Genomic DNA, 15027 nt, shown 5'->3' with positions numbered 1-15027 from the left:
GTTGTCAAAAAAGCTCCTGTTGCTCAAGCATGCGGGGAGGACAAATCCACCGTCCCCCTCAGACAAATCAACGATGGTCGTCATCTGCTCGTCCCTCTGCCTCTTCGCTCGACCAACCACGGTCCCCGCTGAACTTGCCCCAGGCGAGGATTGGCTGACACTTCCTGAAGCAGCTTGCTCGGAAAGTAGGATGTTGCTCAACCCAGGCTTAGACTTCTTCGCCTTCTTCTTTGGTTTCTCCCCCTTATGCTCAGCAGCTATTCTGATTAGCTCGGAAGCAAGGTCAGCCATTCTACCTGCAAAATCAAATTCATGGTCAGAAATCACGGGGAGAAATTCAAACATCAAGATTGTTAAAATATAACACAAATAAAAAACGAGCAGAAATCAAATAAATACCCAACAAGGTGCTCTCAGCTGCAACAGTCTTGCACGACAACAACAACTTTGTATTCACAAAACGAGGTTCGATCCTCGGTTTACCATACTTATATAGTGCAACTTCTCCTAAACTATTTAGAACCTTACAAGGTTTAAATCCATCCACATAAGCCTTAAGCTTCTCGAACCCTGCCATCTCAACCGGGGTCAGGTCCTCGCCATCCGTCAGATACTCGTCGGTTCGCAATACAAAATGCTCCGACGACCACGACAACGGGAAACGAAGGGCCCATTCGGTTACTGGCTCCCCCTTAGGGACGGCAATGGGCGCCCATGGGTGCGGGTTTGACACTTACCAAACCCACACCCGAAATCATCACCCAAACCCAAAGGTTGTTCGGGTGGCAAAACTACACCCACGCCCACACCCATTGGGTTCGGGTTTTTTCCACCCAAACCCAAACCCGCAGCACATTTGAAAATAATTTGCAAAATTAAGAAATTAAATTTCAACATAGACTTTGAATTAAATTACAACTAAAATTAAGGTCTTCCAAGGAAATTCAAACATAGACTTTCAAGAAATTACAACATAGACTTTCAAGAAATTAAATTACAACTAAAATTTAAGGTCTTTCAAGGAAATTGAGAGAGACTATGGGGGTAATTAGGTAATTATAAAATATTTCGGGTGGGTGTATGGGTTTCGGGTGTGGGTTTGACTGATACCAAACCCACACCCATATTATCGGGTGTCACCCAAACCCAAACCCAAACCCAAACCCAGTCAAATCGGGTTTCGCCCGTTGACTTGGGTTTGGGTTCGGGTGGGTCTCTCGGGTTTGGGTTTTTTTGCCAGGGAGTCCCCCTGCGCGTCCAGCTAGGGAGACCCATCCTCAAGGGTCACTGCCCTGTCCATATAAAGAGAGTTCAAAGCGAACTCCGTCACCGGCTTCACCACATAGTACCTCTCCTTGAACCCCCGGGCAGACTCCACGAACATCTTGAATATCTTGCTCGACGCATGCTTCAAGGAGACCCAACCTTGCTGGTCCCCGACTTTCTGTCGTTGGATTTTGAAGACATAGAAAAATAAGGAGACGGTGGCCTCCACCTCCAGATACCTACAAAGGACCTGGTATGCCCGGATGAACGCCATCGCGTTTGGATGGAGCTGGGAAGGATCCACCTTTAACCGGCCAAAACTCTCAGCCTCAAGGTCGTTAAAAGGAAGCCTATACCCCATCTCTTTGAACGTTAGCTCGTACATGGTAAATCCACCTTCAGTGTACGACGAGCAAATACGCTCCCCTTCGGCGAGGAGATGAACCTCCCAGTTAACCGACCCACCCCCCTCGACTATAGTAAAGAGCTTGGGATCCTGAGCGGTAATTGTTGAAGCAATGCCTCGCGGCTCGGGCGCAACCCAAGCCAACTCTGGGTCCGTAATAGTGTCGACTAGCTTATGTTTTGACGTCGCTTGGCTCCCCGTAATCTCCTCTGTGTCTGACATTTTGAATACCTGAAAAGCAGCGAAAATAAAGTGAATTCGACAATTATCAAATCCACCCTTTCACCGCAAATCAAGTGAAAGGGCGTAGGATAGGGCGAGGACGTTGTCCCCGACCAAAAGCCCTTATCAAAATGGCTAAACAAAGACAAAAATGGAGGAGACGAGGAGAACTATTTAAAGAAAGCCTAAAAACGGGGAGACGATCCCCAACACAAGCTAGCAACATTACTCGACGGGTAACCGGGGAGAGTTTAAAAGCAAACTCAGTTATACATAAAACCTCAAGTTAAAAACGGGGAGAAGCTCCCCGACACAGAGTTTTTACAAACTCATTTATCCAACAAATTTCTCAAGAAAAACAACGGGGAGAATATCCCCAACATAAACCTACAATTCCTTCTAAGGGTGAAACGGGGAAAAGATCCCCGACAAAGAGTTTTCTAGAAACTCATTTCTTTACCTACTAAATTCTCCAAGAATCAACGGAGAGAAGGTCCCCGACATTCATACAATTCGCAAAAACACGCAAGATTCGCGAAGTCAAAGACGGGGAGACGCTCCCCGATACAAGGTTCAACTAACCTATTTCTGCTACAATAAACGGGGAGGAATAGCGATTCAATCCTCCCCGACAAAATAATAGTCATAACGGGGAAAGGAAACAGCATTCTCCTCCCCGACACAAAACGCATAAATTCCCAGAAATTTATCAATCATTCATCATCTTCATCGCGTTCATCACGTTTTCCCAGAAATCAAAGGGAAACTCATCATTTGGTTCGTTGTTCTTAGAGAATTCCCAGAAAATGAAAAAGCAAAAAAAACAAACAAACATCGAATATTTGGGCATAACAAAGGGCGTTTGGCAACGATTTAAACACTACCAAATGCCAAAAACACTTAAACAAGTGAGATCCTAAGTGACAAAACCACCAACATACGGTGGGTACAACCCAAAACTCAAGGAAGAAAACGCAAAACTAAAAATCCAAACACATTTCAGAAAAAGTGAAAAGACACCCTAAAGCAGAAACACAAATTTAAGGGCAACAGGCAAGAAATTGAAACAAAGTAGAACACACATTACCTGTTTGAATGGAGCTTTGAGTCTGCAAATGAAGTGAAACCTGGTGAACTTTGAACTTCGAAAAAGGAGCAGGTGAGAGCAACAACAACGAATGGAGAAACGAAGTGGAAAGTTCCAAATGACTTTCCTCTTTCCTATTTATAGACTGCGATCCCCCTGCACCCTGTATCACGAAGCAACGCGCCTAATCGCGTGACAGCCATTGATCAAATCCAACGACTACGGTGGGAACCATCAAACGGCTCTGATTCACCTTAACCAAATATGAAAAGACGCGATCAATCTAACGGCTTCCACGCTTCCTCGTAAAACGGAGCGATAAATATATGTTCCCAAGGCCATCATTGCTCCTTTTAATGACTCGTACACGTGGCAGAAGCAGGCGAAACGCGTGTCCCTTCAAATCCCATCGAACAGACCACGCGTCTGCGAAGGCATCTTCGCTATCCCCAACGCAATTTCCTCCCCGATTTCGCTGACAGGTGTAAATTGCGGACAAGCTAAACAAACTTTGCAAAACATACGCTCGTACCAACGCGCAACATATCTGGTTTTCTCCTCGACAACGAGCAAAGGAACTTCTGGAAACAGGCGAAACAATGCTTCACAAGTATGTGTCCGCATAAACGTGCAGCACTTCTAAAACAGGATTAACAACATTCCTCTTCGACAAAGAGTTGAGGAACTCATAAACGGCTAACGATGTCCACAGACAAAATTTATATACACCTCGCGCAAACGAGCAAGAATAGCTATAAGCAAGTCACAAACTCCTCCTATGATTGACGGGGAAAACATTTCCTCGACATACGGGCCTGAACCTTAAGTCATTACTCCTATGCCTAGGAGCAACGACTTGGGGGGCTCCTGTTCTGGACTGGGCCAAGAGCTGGCCCAATTATCCTCTTGCCCGACATTTGGGGCACAGCCCAATAAGGGGAGACTTCCCCGACACGTCAGCCAACGACGTGTCCTCCTCGACATAACAGATAAGCAGCACGTTAAACACGTGCTCATCTATCCACGCGTGTTGATCCATTCAACCGCGACTTCATCCAGCGAACTTATCCATTATCCGTGAATAATGGAGCGGTTCCAACCAAGATAGAGGCAAACAACGGCCTCCCCTACGATACAGGGACTATCTTGGCAGTTGAGTCTATTGGGCCGGTTATTCCAGCCCAATAGACCAACCTTTGGCCCAGCGCCGGGGGCAACTATATAAGCTCTCCTAGACAGGAGAGCCAGGTATTCCAAACCATTCTACACTTTTCTTTCTCTCTCTTCTCTCTTGTATCTCTCTCATTCTCTTGCTGACTTAAGCATCGGAGTGCCTGCAGGTACAAACCCCCCCCCCTCCGGTGGACGATTTGCTCAACGGACCAGCCATCAACCTTTTCTGATCATCAGGTTAGATCACATACAATTTAAATATGTACCTTTCACCATAGTCATTATTATATGTATATTCATCTTTCCTTCAATGTTGCTTGTTAAAATCAACACAAAACTGTCTATGATCTCTCCAACGTTTTGCGACAAAGGCAATAATCCATCTTCTTCAAATTTGCAGCCATTAATTAATCACAAATACATCATGGATCGAACCTAAAGATTGTTAGAACATTTGTTGGGGGACTGCTGCAAATACTCGAACTAGAAGAAGATGATGAACGACATGATGAACATATTGCACAAATTCCAAAGCGTGTGTATCACACTAAAATTTAGGTTCGATTCGCCCCCACCATAAACTGGATGCAAAAGGGTTAACCTGTGAATCCCCTTCAGGATACTTTGGAAACCTTGACATGGATTGCATACACATATCAAGCATATCGATCAATGATATTTTACAGAATAAAGTTCCTTACAGTTCCTCTCGTGCACTAGAGAAATGAAGAAATATTTAGAAATATTTTTTAGACAGAATCCTGACTCATGGAAACATAATTTCTGTTATATGTTTTCTGCCTCCTAAGTGTCTCTATTTATAGAGAAACTTATGCCAAATTATGAAGGAACACAACCTTTGAAAGGATTTCAAAAATGTAAATTTGAATTTCAAATTAACCATTGCAACCTTTCAAATATATTTTCGAAAATATCCAACACCATTGTGGAATAATTTGTTAATGTGAATGTGTTGCTTCTATGTGAGTTTGTGCTCCTTTTCAATCAGTCAGAAAATTTATTGCACAATCACAAACTAAGTGGATCGGTTCAGTATTGTTTTTCCACAACTTGTTATTTCTTTGTTGCCAAATGCTCCAAAGTAAATTTAGAAGATATTTTTTTAGAAGATATTTTATTGAGAAATTCCATGACCTGAATATGTGATAGAAAAGATGCTTAGAAATATTCTAAGTAGACTTGAATATGATTGTGACTCATGAAATATTTGAGAGATACCATAAACTATAATATGGTATATTGTGGATTATCCATTGTATTAGAATAATACAATGATGATTAATAAAAATTTCGATAAAAAAATAAATATTTGTTTGGATTAGTTTTTCCAATGTGGGGGTTTGTCGCTTGAAATTTTTTCAAGTAGACTTGGATAAATAATTTGTTTGGAAACTTAATTCTACCAAATGTGGGGGTGTTGTCACTTGAAAATCTGCAAGTAGACCTGTACCAATAAATCTAAATATAGATTTAATTTCTCTCTTAGTTGTTCAATGAAAAAAATGATTTGTTTCTTATATTTAGGATCATAATGAGTACTAGTTAAAAACAATTAAAACTTAAATTGCACTTTTAATCCTCATATTTTATCAAACTCGCGAAAATAGTCCATCTATTTTAAAATCTGGTCTCTATTTTTACATTTGTTGAAATTAGTTGTATATTACAAAACAAAAACAAGTAATTATTAAGATTGCTTCAGGCCCCAAATTTTGTTTGATTGCTTATTTAAGTTTTTTATTTATAAAATTTAAAGTGTTATAAAATAATTGTTTTTACAAGGTTAATTTGTCGTTTAAATATGATATATATATACCTCATTATATTATTATGAGCAGGGTATGTATTAAAAACATTATATAATAGGTCACGTGAGTTTAACTCAGTTGATAGAGATATTGCATTATATATGCAAGGGGCTAAAGTTCGAAATCCGGTCATCCCACTTATCCACCTTAAGGGTGAAATTTCTAGCCACTAGGGTACTTGACAAGGAAAAACATGATATGATCGTTGTTTTTTATCCTATATGATAGGTTAATCGAGGATAACTGTTATCCTGCTTATATTTTATTTTATCTTGTTTTATATCTTATATTGTCACTATCATATCATGCACACCAAACGAGTCCTTAAAGTTTAAGGTTGGGGATGATATGAATGGTGGTTGTCATGATTATTTGAGTTTAGTTGAGAAATAAAATAAATCTATCAAATAATGTTTTTCTTAAATAGAATTCATCAATTAATTATTATTTTTATAGATAGACGAAATGAGAAATTATCGTAAACACACATAAAATGGAGAGCTTAGTCATAATATTTGACCTAACAATTTTAACATTTTTATCATTTGAGTTTGAATTTATGGACCATGATCATTAATTAATCACTTTAACCTGATCACTTGGTTATCCAAAAACTATTTAAATAAGGGAGTTATTTTTGCCGTCCTACCATTTACTCAAACATTTTTCCTAAAATTTCTCATTTTATAACATCCGCTACTTAAGTAGTAGATAGGGCGGGAATAACCGGTAGAATGACAAGAGTAACTCCCTTTAAATAAACAGAACTATTCATAAAAAACAAAGGGAACCTATAATTCCATTGTTTTTAAATGGACCTACAATATGTCAATCAATATATCCAGCTCTAATATTTTTTGGATAAATATCAAACTCTAAATTTGACTCGTTAAATTATACATATTTTTGATTTCGTGAGCTCAATTAACACGTCTCTTAAGATTGAGATGCAAAATGATGTGAAAGGTTTGATAATAATGATTTCAAATAATAATAAATATAGGTGCTTGCGTAAATCAGAAAATAAAAGAAAACCTAGTATTCAACTTTTGTTTCAAGAGTTTAAGTTTCATATACTTTTCATAGTAGTGTTGAACATGGACAGTACTAATTACTAATTTTTTTTAATAGACAAAATAAAAAAATTATTATAAATTCACACACAACAAGTAAGAGAGTTGGGATTCGAACCCCGATCATGAGGTCCGATTCCGGTCTAATAATTTTGACATTTTTATTGGTTGAGTTAGGACTTGTGGACTACTAATTACTAATTATATGTTGATATTAGAAGTATTTATAATTACAATCAAACATTTTTAATGATTTGATTATTATGATTAATTAAATTTTAAAGACTTGATCTAATAGTATAAGATCAATATTTTAAATTTAGAAAGTCTAAGTATGAATCTCGTTAATGAGGGAGGTAAAATTTTAAAGTCTTCTTTATTTTGAACTGAGACATTAGTCTCTCATACTAAATTTTTCTTATGAAAGAAAAAGATTTAGGATTAATTAACCATAGATAAAATTTGTAGGCCGATGATTTATACGAATTAAATCATTGTTGTGAATTCGTGGAGCTTTTTCATAAATTGTTGTGAATACCTGCCACCTTGGGTGGCATGCTCTTAAAAGCGAAAGATAGTGAAACTCTGAGTTTTAAATGTGAAAAGTTAAGTCTCTCACTATGAATATGAATGAGAATAATATTAAATTGATGAAATAAATGATCTATTAATCTACAAAATATTTTGAAATTTTAGATGGAGATAAAGTAAAATTTTCCTAAAGGAAAATGAGTGAATTATTTGAATATTTTCAAGACGTTTCCTTAATTTGTGAAGTTTGAAACATTGACTTTATTATTTCTTTTGAACTTCCTTGGATTCTCCAACAACTCGATAGAGTAGGTGTACAATGTTCATATTATGTTGAATTTGTGTGTTGCAATGCAATATCACTTCTCATTATAGTTTGTATTATATGTCCACTATAATTTATTCCAAAATTAAGCCAACAACATAGTAGTAGCAAAATTAAAAAGAAAATCCAGCAAAATAGGACATATATGGAATTGATCACACTTAAATGAAACAACAAACAAGGATTGAATAAATCAATTGATCCAATCCAAAGTCACAATTCCTTGACATTAAAATGAAAAATGAAAATTACAAAATAATTCACCATATAAACATTCACATTCACATACATCAAACTAAACAAAGCAAATTCAATTACACATATATAAAAGAATAAGAGATTGGTATGTAACATTTTTTTAGTATATGCAAACTATTACACATATACAACATATTTATGATCTCCATCAACCAATTTTCAAGCCTTTGGTGGTTCAGCTTGTTCAACCGCAGTTGGTTCAACCGGTTTCTCCTCCTGCTTATCAGCAGGAGGAGTAGCAATATCTTCCGCGGCCTTAGCCTTTCTTTCAACATTTTCATCAACCGATTCAATTTTCTCACTTATTTCTTCCTTTTTTTCTTCTTCAACAACTATTTCCCTATCTTTGACACCACTTGTTTCCTCTTCTGTTTTAGGAGGTACTTCTTCAACTTTCTCTTCTGTGACTATGAAAGTTGACACCTTCTCAAAAATAAAGAAAATTGGGCCTGAAATTAAGGGTGGCCCAAATTTAGAAGAGGCTTCAGATACTGCTTTTGATCCAGGAAAATCTGAAATATAATTACTCACTTGTATTAATATATTTTTCTTCTAAAATAACAAAGATCCAAGCTGTAATTAACTTTCAAGTATAAATAAAATTTACCAATTTTAACAAGTTCTTCTATGAATTTGTGAACTTCTGTTGAGTGCTTCTTTAGACCTGCTTCATCTCTTGCTTTAACCAAACTCTGATTTTGAAGTTGAAAATTTTCCATCAATATCATTTTTTTTTAATGTTTTGATTATACAAACATATTCAGATACTCGCTCGGTAATAAAATATAAGTAAAAAAATATATGTATCGGGTCTAAAATTTAGTGTATGTACATGTATAAAATTTAGAACTCGTATATGTATTTGGCCGAAAATTTAGACCAGATACATGTAACATGTACATATTCATTTATATTTTGTTACGGAGGAATTACCTACATATATACATACATCATCCATATGTGTATGTTTTTATGTACACATATATGTATACTTAATTATGTATGTATATATATATATTCATCTTACCTTGATTTCAGTTGAAGAAGCCTCATATACTACAAGTGCTTTTGTTTGAAGTTCAGTCTTTTTTTCCTCAAACTCTTTATTGATTACCTCCTAAACAAAATACCAAAAAACATCACATATATGAACTAAAGTTTCATCTTAACATATATAAAAAACCATAGACAAAATAAAAAACACTTAATTAATTTGTATATGAAAGTTTAAAAATAAGAAAACAACCTTTGATTCATCAAAGGACTTGGTGGCCTCAGCAGCAGCAGTTTTCTTAGTACTATTCTTCTCAAAAACCTTCTTGATTTTGGGAAGAACTTTTGTTTTCCAGTATCCCATCTTTTGCTTCAATTTTTTTTTTCCTTCTTTCTCTCTGTTTCTCTCTAATGGTTGATAACCTTAAGTTCTTATAACTATCAAAGTTGAACTCAATTTAAGCCACTTGTCTCTCCAAAATAAGCTTCATAAACATACATATACATATAAATAAAAAGTTTTTATTACATTGTAGGCACCATTCCAGCACACATATCATGCATAATTCCAAATGTACAACCAAATAGGCCTTTAAATTCACACTAAATTACATGCATGACCATTCATGACAGCCAATTAGCTTGTTCTATTGGTCAAATTACTTAAATGCCCTCTCTTGTCACCTCCATCTCCATGCAACTACTATGACATGTTATTGTCAAAGAATGGACCTGCTGTCAGGATTATTCTGCATTCACGTAGTAATGTAATTTTGCTTGTTTGATTTAATTTTTACGTCAAAAATATGACTTGAATTATTTTGGGTTAGGAATTAGGATTCATTGTCACACAATCATACAATCTCAATTGTTTGATTAAACGTTAACATCAATGATTAGACCTAAAAAAATTTGAGCTCGAGATTATTCAGCATTCACACAATCACGCAGTCTCAACCGTCTAATTTTAATTGAAGGACTCATATATTTGCTTGACAAAATGGATTAAAAACCATATCTGATCCAAATCAAATGGCTAAGATTCACTATTAGTGTAATTGTGTGAGTGTGACCATACTCGATACATTTCTTCAAAGATTATGCAAGGGCAAACTTGTAAATTCCTTCAATTATAAGTACTGTATTTTAAAAAGGGTTAGGTGTGTTAGTGGTAATATGTGGGGATCTACAAGGATATAAAAGGAAGAAAACTTTTGTGGGGAAATGACAGTTGGCAAATGACTTATTCCATAGGTGGCAAATATCATACGTGGGACCTTTCAATTTTGTATTTTTATGTTGTAAGTAATGTATAATATTTAAATTTTTTTAATTGATTTCAAATTCAATGCCTTTGATGTTGATCTGTAACTCATAATTTGGTTATGTCAATTATATATGTTTTTTTACACCGTTGTTAATACTGATTCTCCATATTTTGTATTCTACAAGTTTTTGGGGCAGATCGGCTCAAGACCACATTCATATTATTTAAATTTCTCACCATTAGATTAGATTTAATGACTTATATATTTTTTCTTTTTAAAAGATGTTATGAAATTTCCACCATCGTATAATTGTAATCAATGTTCTTCGAAGAATGGAACACATAAAATAAGTCTTTTTCTCCGAACTGAATTTTTCAAGTCAATATTCGAACTCGTTGACCAACTAAACCAATCAATTGTTGGTTATAAATCAATCAATTGTTGGTTATAATTATATATGTTTCTTTGGGTTGTTCAGGACAAAAATGCGCTTATGTTCAATCTGGCTTCTCAATTGAAACTTGGCACATGGCTTAGCTGGTTATGTCATCAATCCCTCAATGACTTTGATTATGTTCAAACCTCAAGCTGTTTTTTGAATATTGTCTTAGAAGGAATGTTTTTATTTACAAAAACTTAACCAAATTCGGTATACATATCATATATCTCAACAATAAGAAAATTATTTTAGAAGTGGAAGTTATTTCTATTAGACTTTCTATTAGATTAGAAACAACCGTCAAAATTAATTCCTCGAATTTTGTAGGACACATAATAAGAAAAGATAAAAAGTTTATAATAAAAGAATGTGTATTTAATTTTTGTAATTTATGATTGGACTTCCTATCAACTTTTTACTGTTTTGACTGATTATCATGGATTTTGAATATTGAAACACATAATTTCTGATTCAACGGACCTGTCTAATTATCAAAGGGAATTTTTCACAAAGTTAGTAGTGTTAGAATTAGAGATACACAAATAGGAAAAGAGAAAGACGGCTAGAGTTTCAATAGAATATCAATAGCTTGACATTACAAAAAGGTTACTAGAGAATATATAATAAAACCTAATGGACTCTAAACTAACAGGCCCAATAACATAAACTATTATTTTATTATCTAACACCTACTCTCAAACTCATGATGCATCAACAAGAAGCATTATGAGTTTGTCAAACAAAATACGAAAATAAAATAAACTACCAAATAAAATAAACTTCTAACGTCACCCCTCGAGCTAAAGCTTACTAAGCTTTAAGCTTGTTACAAATTAGCCCCGACAACAAATCAATCCAATTAAGATCACGATCAACTAAGAGGAGAGAACCAAACCAAATTAATCCAACATCCAATCCAATGCAGTCCAAGCTAACCAAAAACCAAATCAATCGAACAAATTCAAACTAAACCAATCATAAGAATCAATAGGGAGAAGTGCAATCAATCAGAAGAAGTGCAATAGGGAGAAGTGCAATGCAATCAGAAGAGAAGTGCAATAGGGGGAGAAGTGCAATGCAATCAGAAGAAGTGCAATAGGGGGAGAAATGCAATACAATCAGAAAAGAAGTGCAATAGGGGGAGAAATGCAATGCAATCAGAAGAAGTGCAATAGGGAGAAGTGCAATGCAATCAGAACAGAAGTGCAATACGAGGGAGAAGTGCAATGCAATCAGAAGTGCAATAGGGGGAGAAGTGCAATACAATCAGAAAAGAAGTGCAATAGGGGGAGAAGTGCAATACGATCAGAAGAAGTGCAACAGAGAGAAGTGCAATGCAATCAGAAGTGCAATGAGGAGAAGTGCAATAGAATCAATCAAGCAAAACAAAGGGAACTAGACAAATCAAAACCAAACTAACTGTAACCAAAGAAACCAATTTAAACATAACCAACAAAATACCAATACTATGCACATAAATATTCCATCAACATTATGTGCCACCGTCTTCTTCATGACCATATACATGAATTCCAAAGAACTTAGATATTATGGCCTTTAAATTCCAACTCAGAGCCTTCCAAATGCCACCAAGAACCAAGAGTTCATAATAATTTTTTTTTTAATAATTCAAAAACTAACAATTTGCCAAACAAACCAAGCCACCGATATAGAGAAAAGCAACAGTATGAGATGAGAAACAATTTCTTTTTCATCAGATTCTCAACAACAACAAAAATTCCAAAAGCAGCCATAAACCAAAACAAAAGAAACAAATTCCCAATTCCCAAATCAAACTAATTTTGACAACTAACCCTAACTCAAAAATCCACAAACTCGATTCACGATTTCGTTCCCAAATTTTTGAGAACTCGATAGCGGAAGCAACAAACAGTTCAAGGAGGATCGAACCCTGCTCTTGATGCCATGTTAGAATTAGAGATACACAAATAGGAAAAGAGAAAGACGGCTAGGGTTTCAATAGAATACCAATAGCTTGACATTACAAAAAGGTTACTAGAGAATATATAATAAAACCTAATGGACTCTAAACTAACAGCCCCAATAACATAAACTATTATTTTATTATCTAACAAGTAGTTTTGTAAGCATCCTACAACATAATAGGATGTTGAATGAAAGGACCACCAACACATTTTAAATGTGGCTAAAGTACTACTTTTTGAATCATGTTTACCTAAGTTCTGGAACTATGCAAGTTTTTATATTGCACACTGAATTAATCAAAGTCTCTCCAAAAATTGAATACAAGACTTTTATTTAAGAAACCTGATTTTCCAAATATATCAGTGCAGTGGCGTCTGACATGTGTGTTTTATCGCCTTAACCGGCTTAGGGTTGAGGACTTGATGTAACCGGTCAAATATACGAAGACTGCTCTTTCGCCTTAACCAGCTTGCAGCCGAAAGTATCAATGTGAACCATCAAGGTACTAGAATATTTTGACTGCAAAATGAGTGATTTCCATTTTCTTTCCTCATTGCTAGGCTGTCGTCAATCAATGAAATACTCCCTCTCATTTCGAATATAAGCAATAAAAATGTAATTCACCGTTATTGAAAAATATTAAGTAATTTCATTTAACTTTCTTGGTGTAAAATAATAATAGTATGATCTAAAATATCTTTTATAGAAACTTGTTTAATAAGAATAAGAGGTTATTGAAGAATAAAATCTAAATTAGGTGAAGGGTATTTTCAGAATGATATTATCAATCATTGAATAGAATATAACTAATTGAAAGATATTCTTGTTGTTTATATTCGAAATCAGATGGAGTAATTAAAAGTCACGGCTAAAATTCGATCATTTATGGATACTAATGCGGACTGTTCTATACCCGCAGCTTCTACTGCTGCTAGCTTACCATCATCATCTACCACTATCAGATGTCCCTCTCTTTGAACTAAACACTACAGTAAAATGATTAATATAGTTAACATGATTGTCAATAATATACTAAATCCTTTAAAGGATGTAAAAATAAGTGTGTGTATATATACCTCTATAATTGCTTTAATCACGTTAACTTCTTGCGCTGGCTCCTCTGTAGATCTGTATTTATTTTTCTCATTTTGCAGTTCCACATACCATTTGATCAAATCTCGTCGTCTCATCTGTGCCAAATCAGTTCCTGCAAAACAAAGCCACAGAAAATCAACCTTTCAATATGTGGTCACATATGATGCTACGTAGTATCCCAGAAAAATGTTCATATAAATTAATCTTAGTCTACTCAAGAGACAAAAGGTATTCAACCTTCAGAACCTCAACAGTATATATTACCTTCTTGCATCACAGTCTCTTTGTGCTGTCTAGGGGGCACACCACACAGTCTCTTGATTCTGTCTAGGCCGTACCATAGTCTCTTCCTTCTTCCTAAGGTGCTCCACAGTCTCTTCGTGTTGTCTAAGGCGCACCACAAGTTCACACCATTGTGTTTTTGAGGTATGTCCGCTATGGACCTTGTTTGAACCCTCACGGTTTTGTCTTTTGTTGTTTCTGAGGTATGTCCGCTTTGAACCTGGTTTGAACCCTCACGGTTTTGTCTTTTGTAAAAGACATCTTGGTGTTTAGAAGAGTGTGAGTGTCATTTATAATAAATTACCTTTAATCTCAAAGTAAGTGACTAACTAAGGTGATTAAGACTTAATAACAGAATAGTGAATTAAACTAGAGTAGTTTAATCTAACATCTCTCCTCAAGTTGTACTGTGTATGGTACATAGGCCTAACTTGGACAAAATATTAGAGAATGATCGAGAATGTAGAGTGTAACATCTCAAACAGCTTTCAGGATAACCGACTGACCCCACAAACCAACACAAGTCTTTTCAGCGTGCTTTTGTCCTCACTCGCACGCTTTCCGGGAAACTTCCCAGAAGGTCACCCATCCAAAGACTACTCCAAGTCAAGCACGCTTAACTATGGAGTTCTTATCGAATGAGCTACCAAAAAGAAGATGCATCTTGTTGGTATAGGTAGTACCCATCAATCCTTATAAGCCTTCCTTCCACCATGCAATCTGAAACCTGCACAACATCAGGATCCCTCTCATTTCGATGTGATTCGTTTTTTGCCTAGAAGCTGCCAGGAGCCGCTAATTGTCATGCCTCATGCACCGACAACCACTCCCCG

At 35.8% G+C, this 15027-nt stretch overlaps 2 protein-coding genes across 2 annotated transcripts; both read right to left on the bottom strand.

Annotated features, from left to right (window-relative positions):
* Window positions 1-8037: 8037 nt before the first annotated feature.
* Window positions 8038-9736, bottom strand: LOC123884934 (plasma membrane-associated cation-binding protein 1). The gene is made up of 4 exons (XM_045934160.1): window positions 9417-9736; window positions 9198-9287; window positions 8778-8862; window positions 8038-8682 (listed from the first exon to the last, which is right to left on the bottom strand). Exons 1-4 carry the CDS (start codon window positions 9525-9527, stop codon window positions 8330-8332), a joined length of 639 nt encoding a protein of 212 aa, XP_045790116.1. The 5' UTR covers window positions 9528-9736; the 3' UTR covers window positions 8038-8329.
* Window positions 9737-12974: 3238 nt separating this feature from the next.
* On the bottom strand, window positions 12975-14654 carry LOC123885306 (DNA replication licensing factor MCM6-like). The gene is made up of 3 exons (XM_045934585.1): window positions 14177-14654; window positions 13894-14024; window positions 12975-13803 (listed from the first exon to the last, which is right to left on the bottom strand). Exons 1-3 carry the CDS (start codon window positions 14184-14186, stop codon window positions 13660-13662), a joined length of 285 nt encoding a protein of 94 aa, XP_045790541.1. The 5' UTR covers window positions 14187-14654; the 3' UTR covers window positions 12975-13659.
* Window positions 14655-15027: the final 373 nt, after the last annotated feature.

Source organism: Trifolium pratense, linkage group LG5 (assembly GCF_020283565.1).
Source record: "Trifolium pratense cultivar HEN17-A07 linkage group LG5, ARS_RC_1.1, whole genome shotgun sequence".
Classification (NCBI taxonomy): Eukaryota; Viridiplantae; Streptophyta; class Magnoliopsida; order Fabales; family Fabaceae; genus Trifolium; species Trifolium pratense.
This window is presented reverse-complemented; position numbering and strand designations above follow the sequence as displayed.

Bases quoted from the DNA above. Each gene is read 5' to 3' on its own strand.
- LOC123884934 (XM_045934160.1), bottom strand. From the start codon at position 9,527: ATGGGATACTGGAAAACAAAAGTTCTTCCCAAAATCAAGAAGGTTTTT. The intron at 9,288-9,416 runs GTTGTTTTCTTA...TATTTTGTTTAG, and splicing joins AGTCCTTTGATGAATCAAAG to GAGGTAATCAATAAAGAGTT. The intron at 8,863-9,197 runs GTAAGATGAATA...CTTCAAAATCAG, and splicing joins CTTCTTCAACTGAAATCAAG to AGTTTGGTTAAAGCAAGAGA.
- LOC123885306 (XM_045934585.1), bottom strand. The intron at 13,804-13,893 runs GTATATATACAC...ATTTTACTGTAG, and splicing joins TGATTAAAGCAATTATAGAG to TGTTTAGTTCAAAGAGAGGG.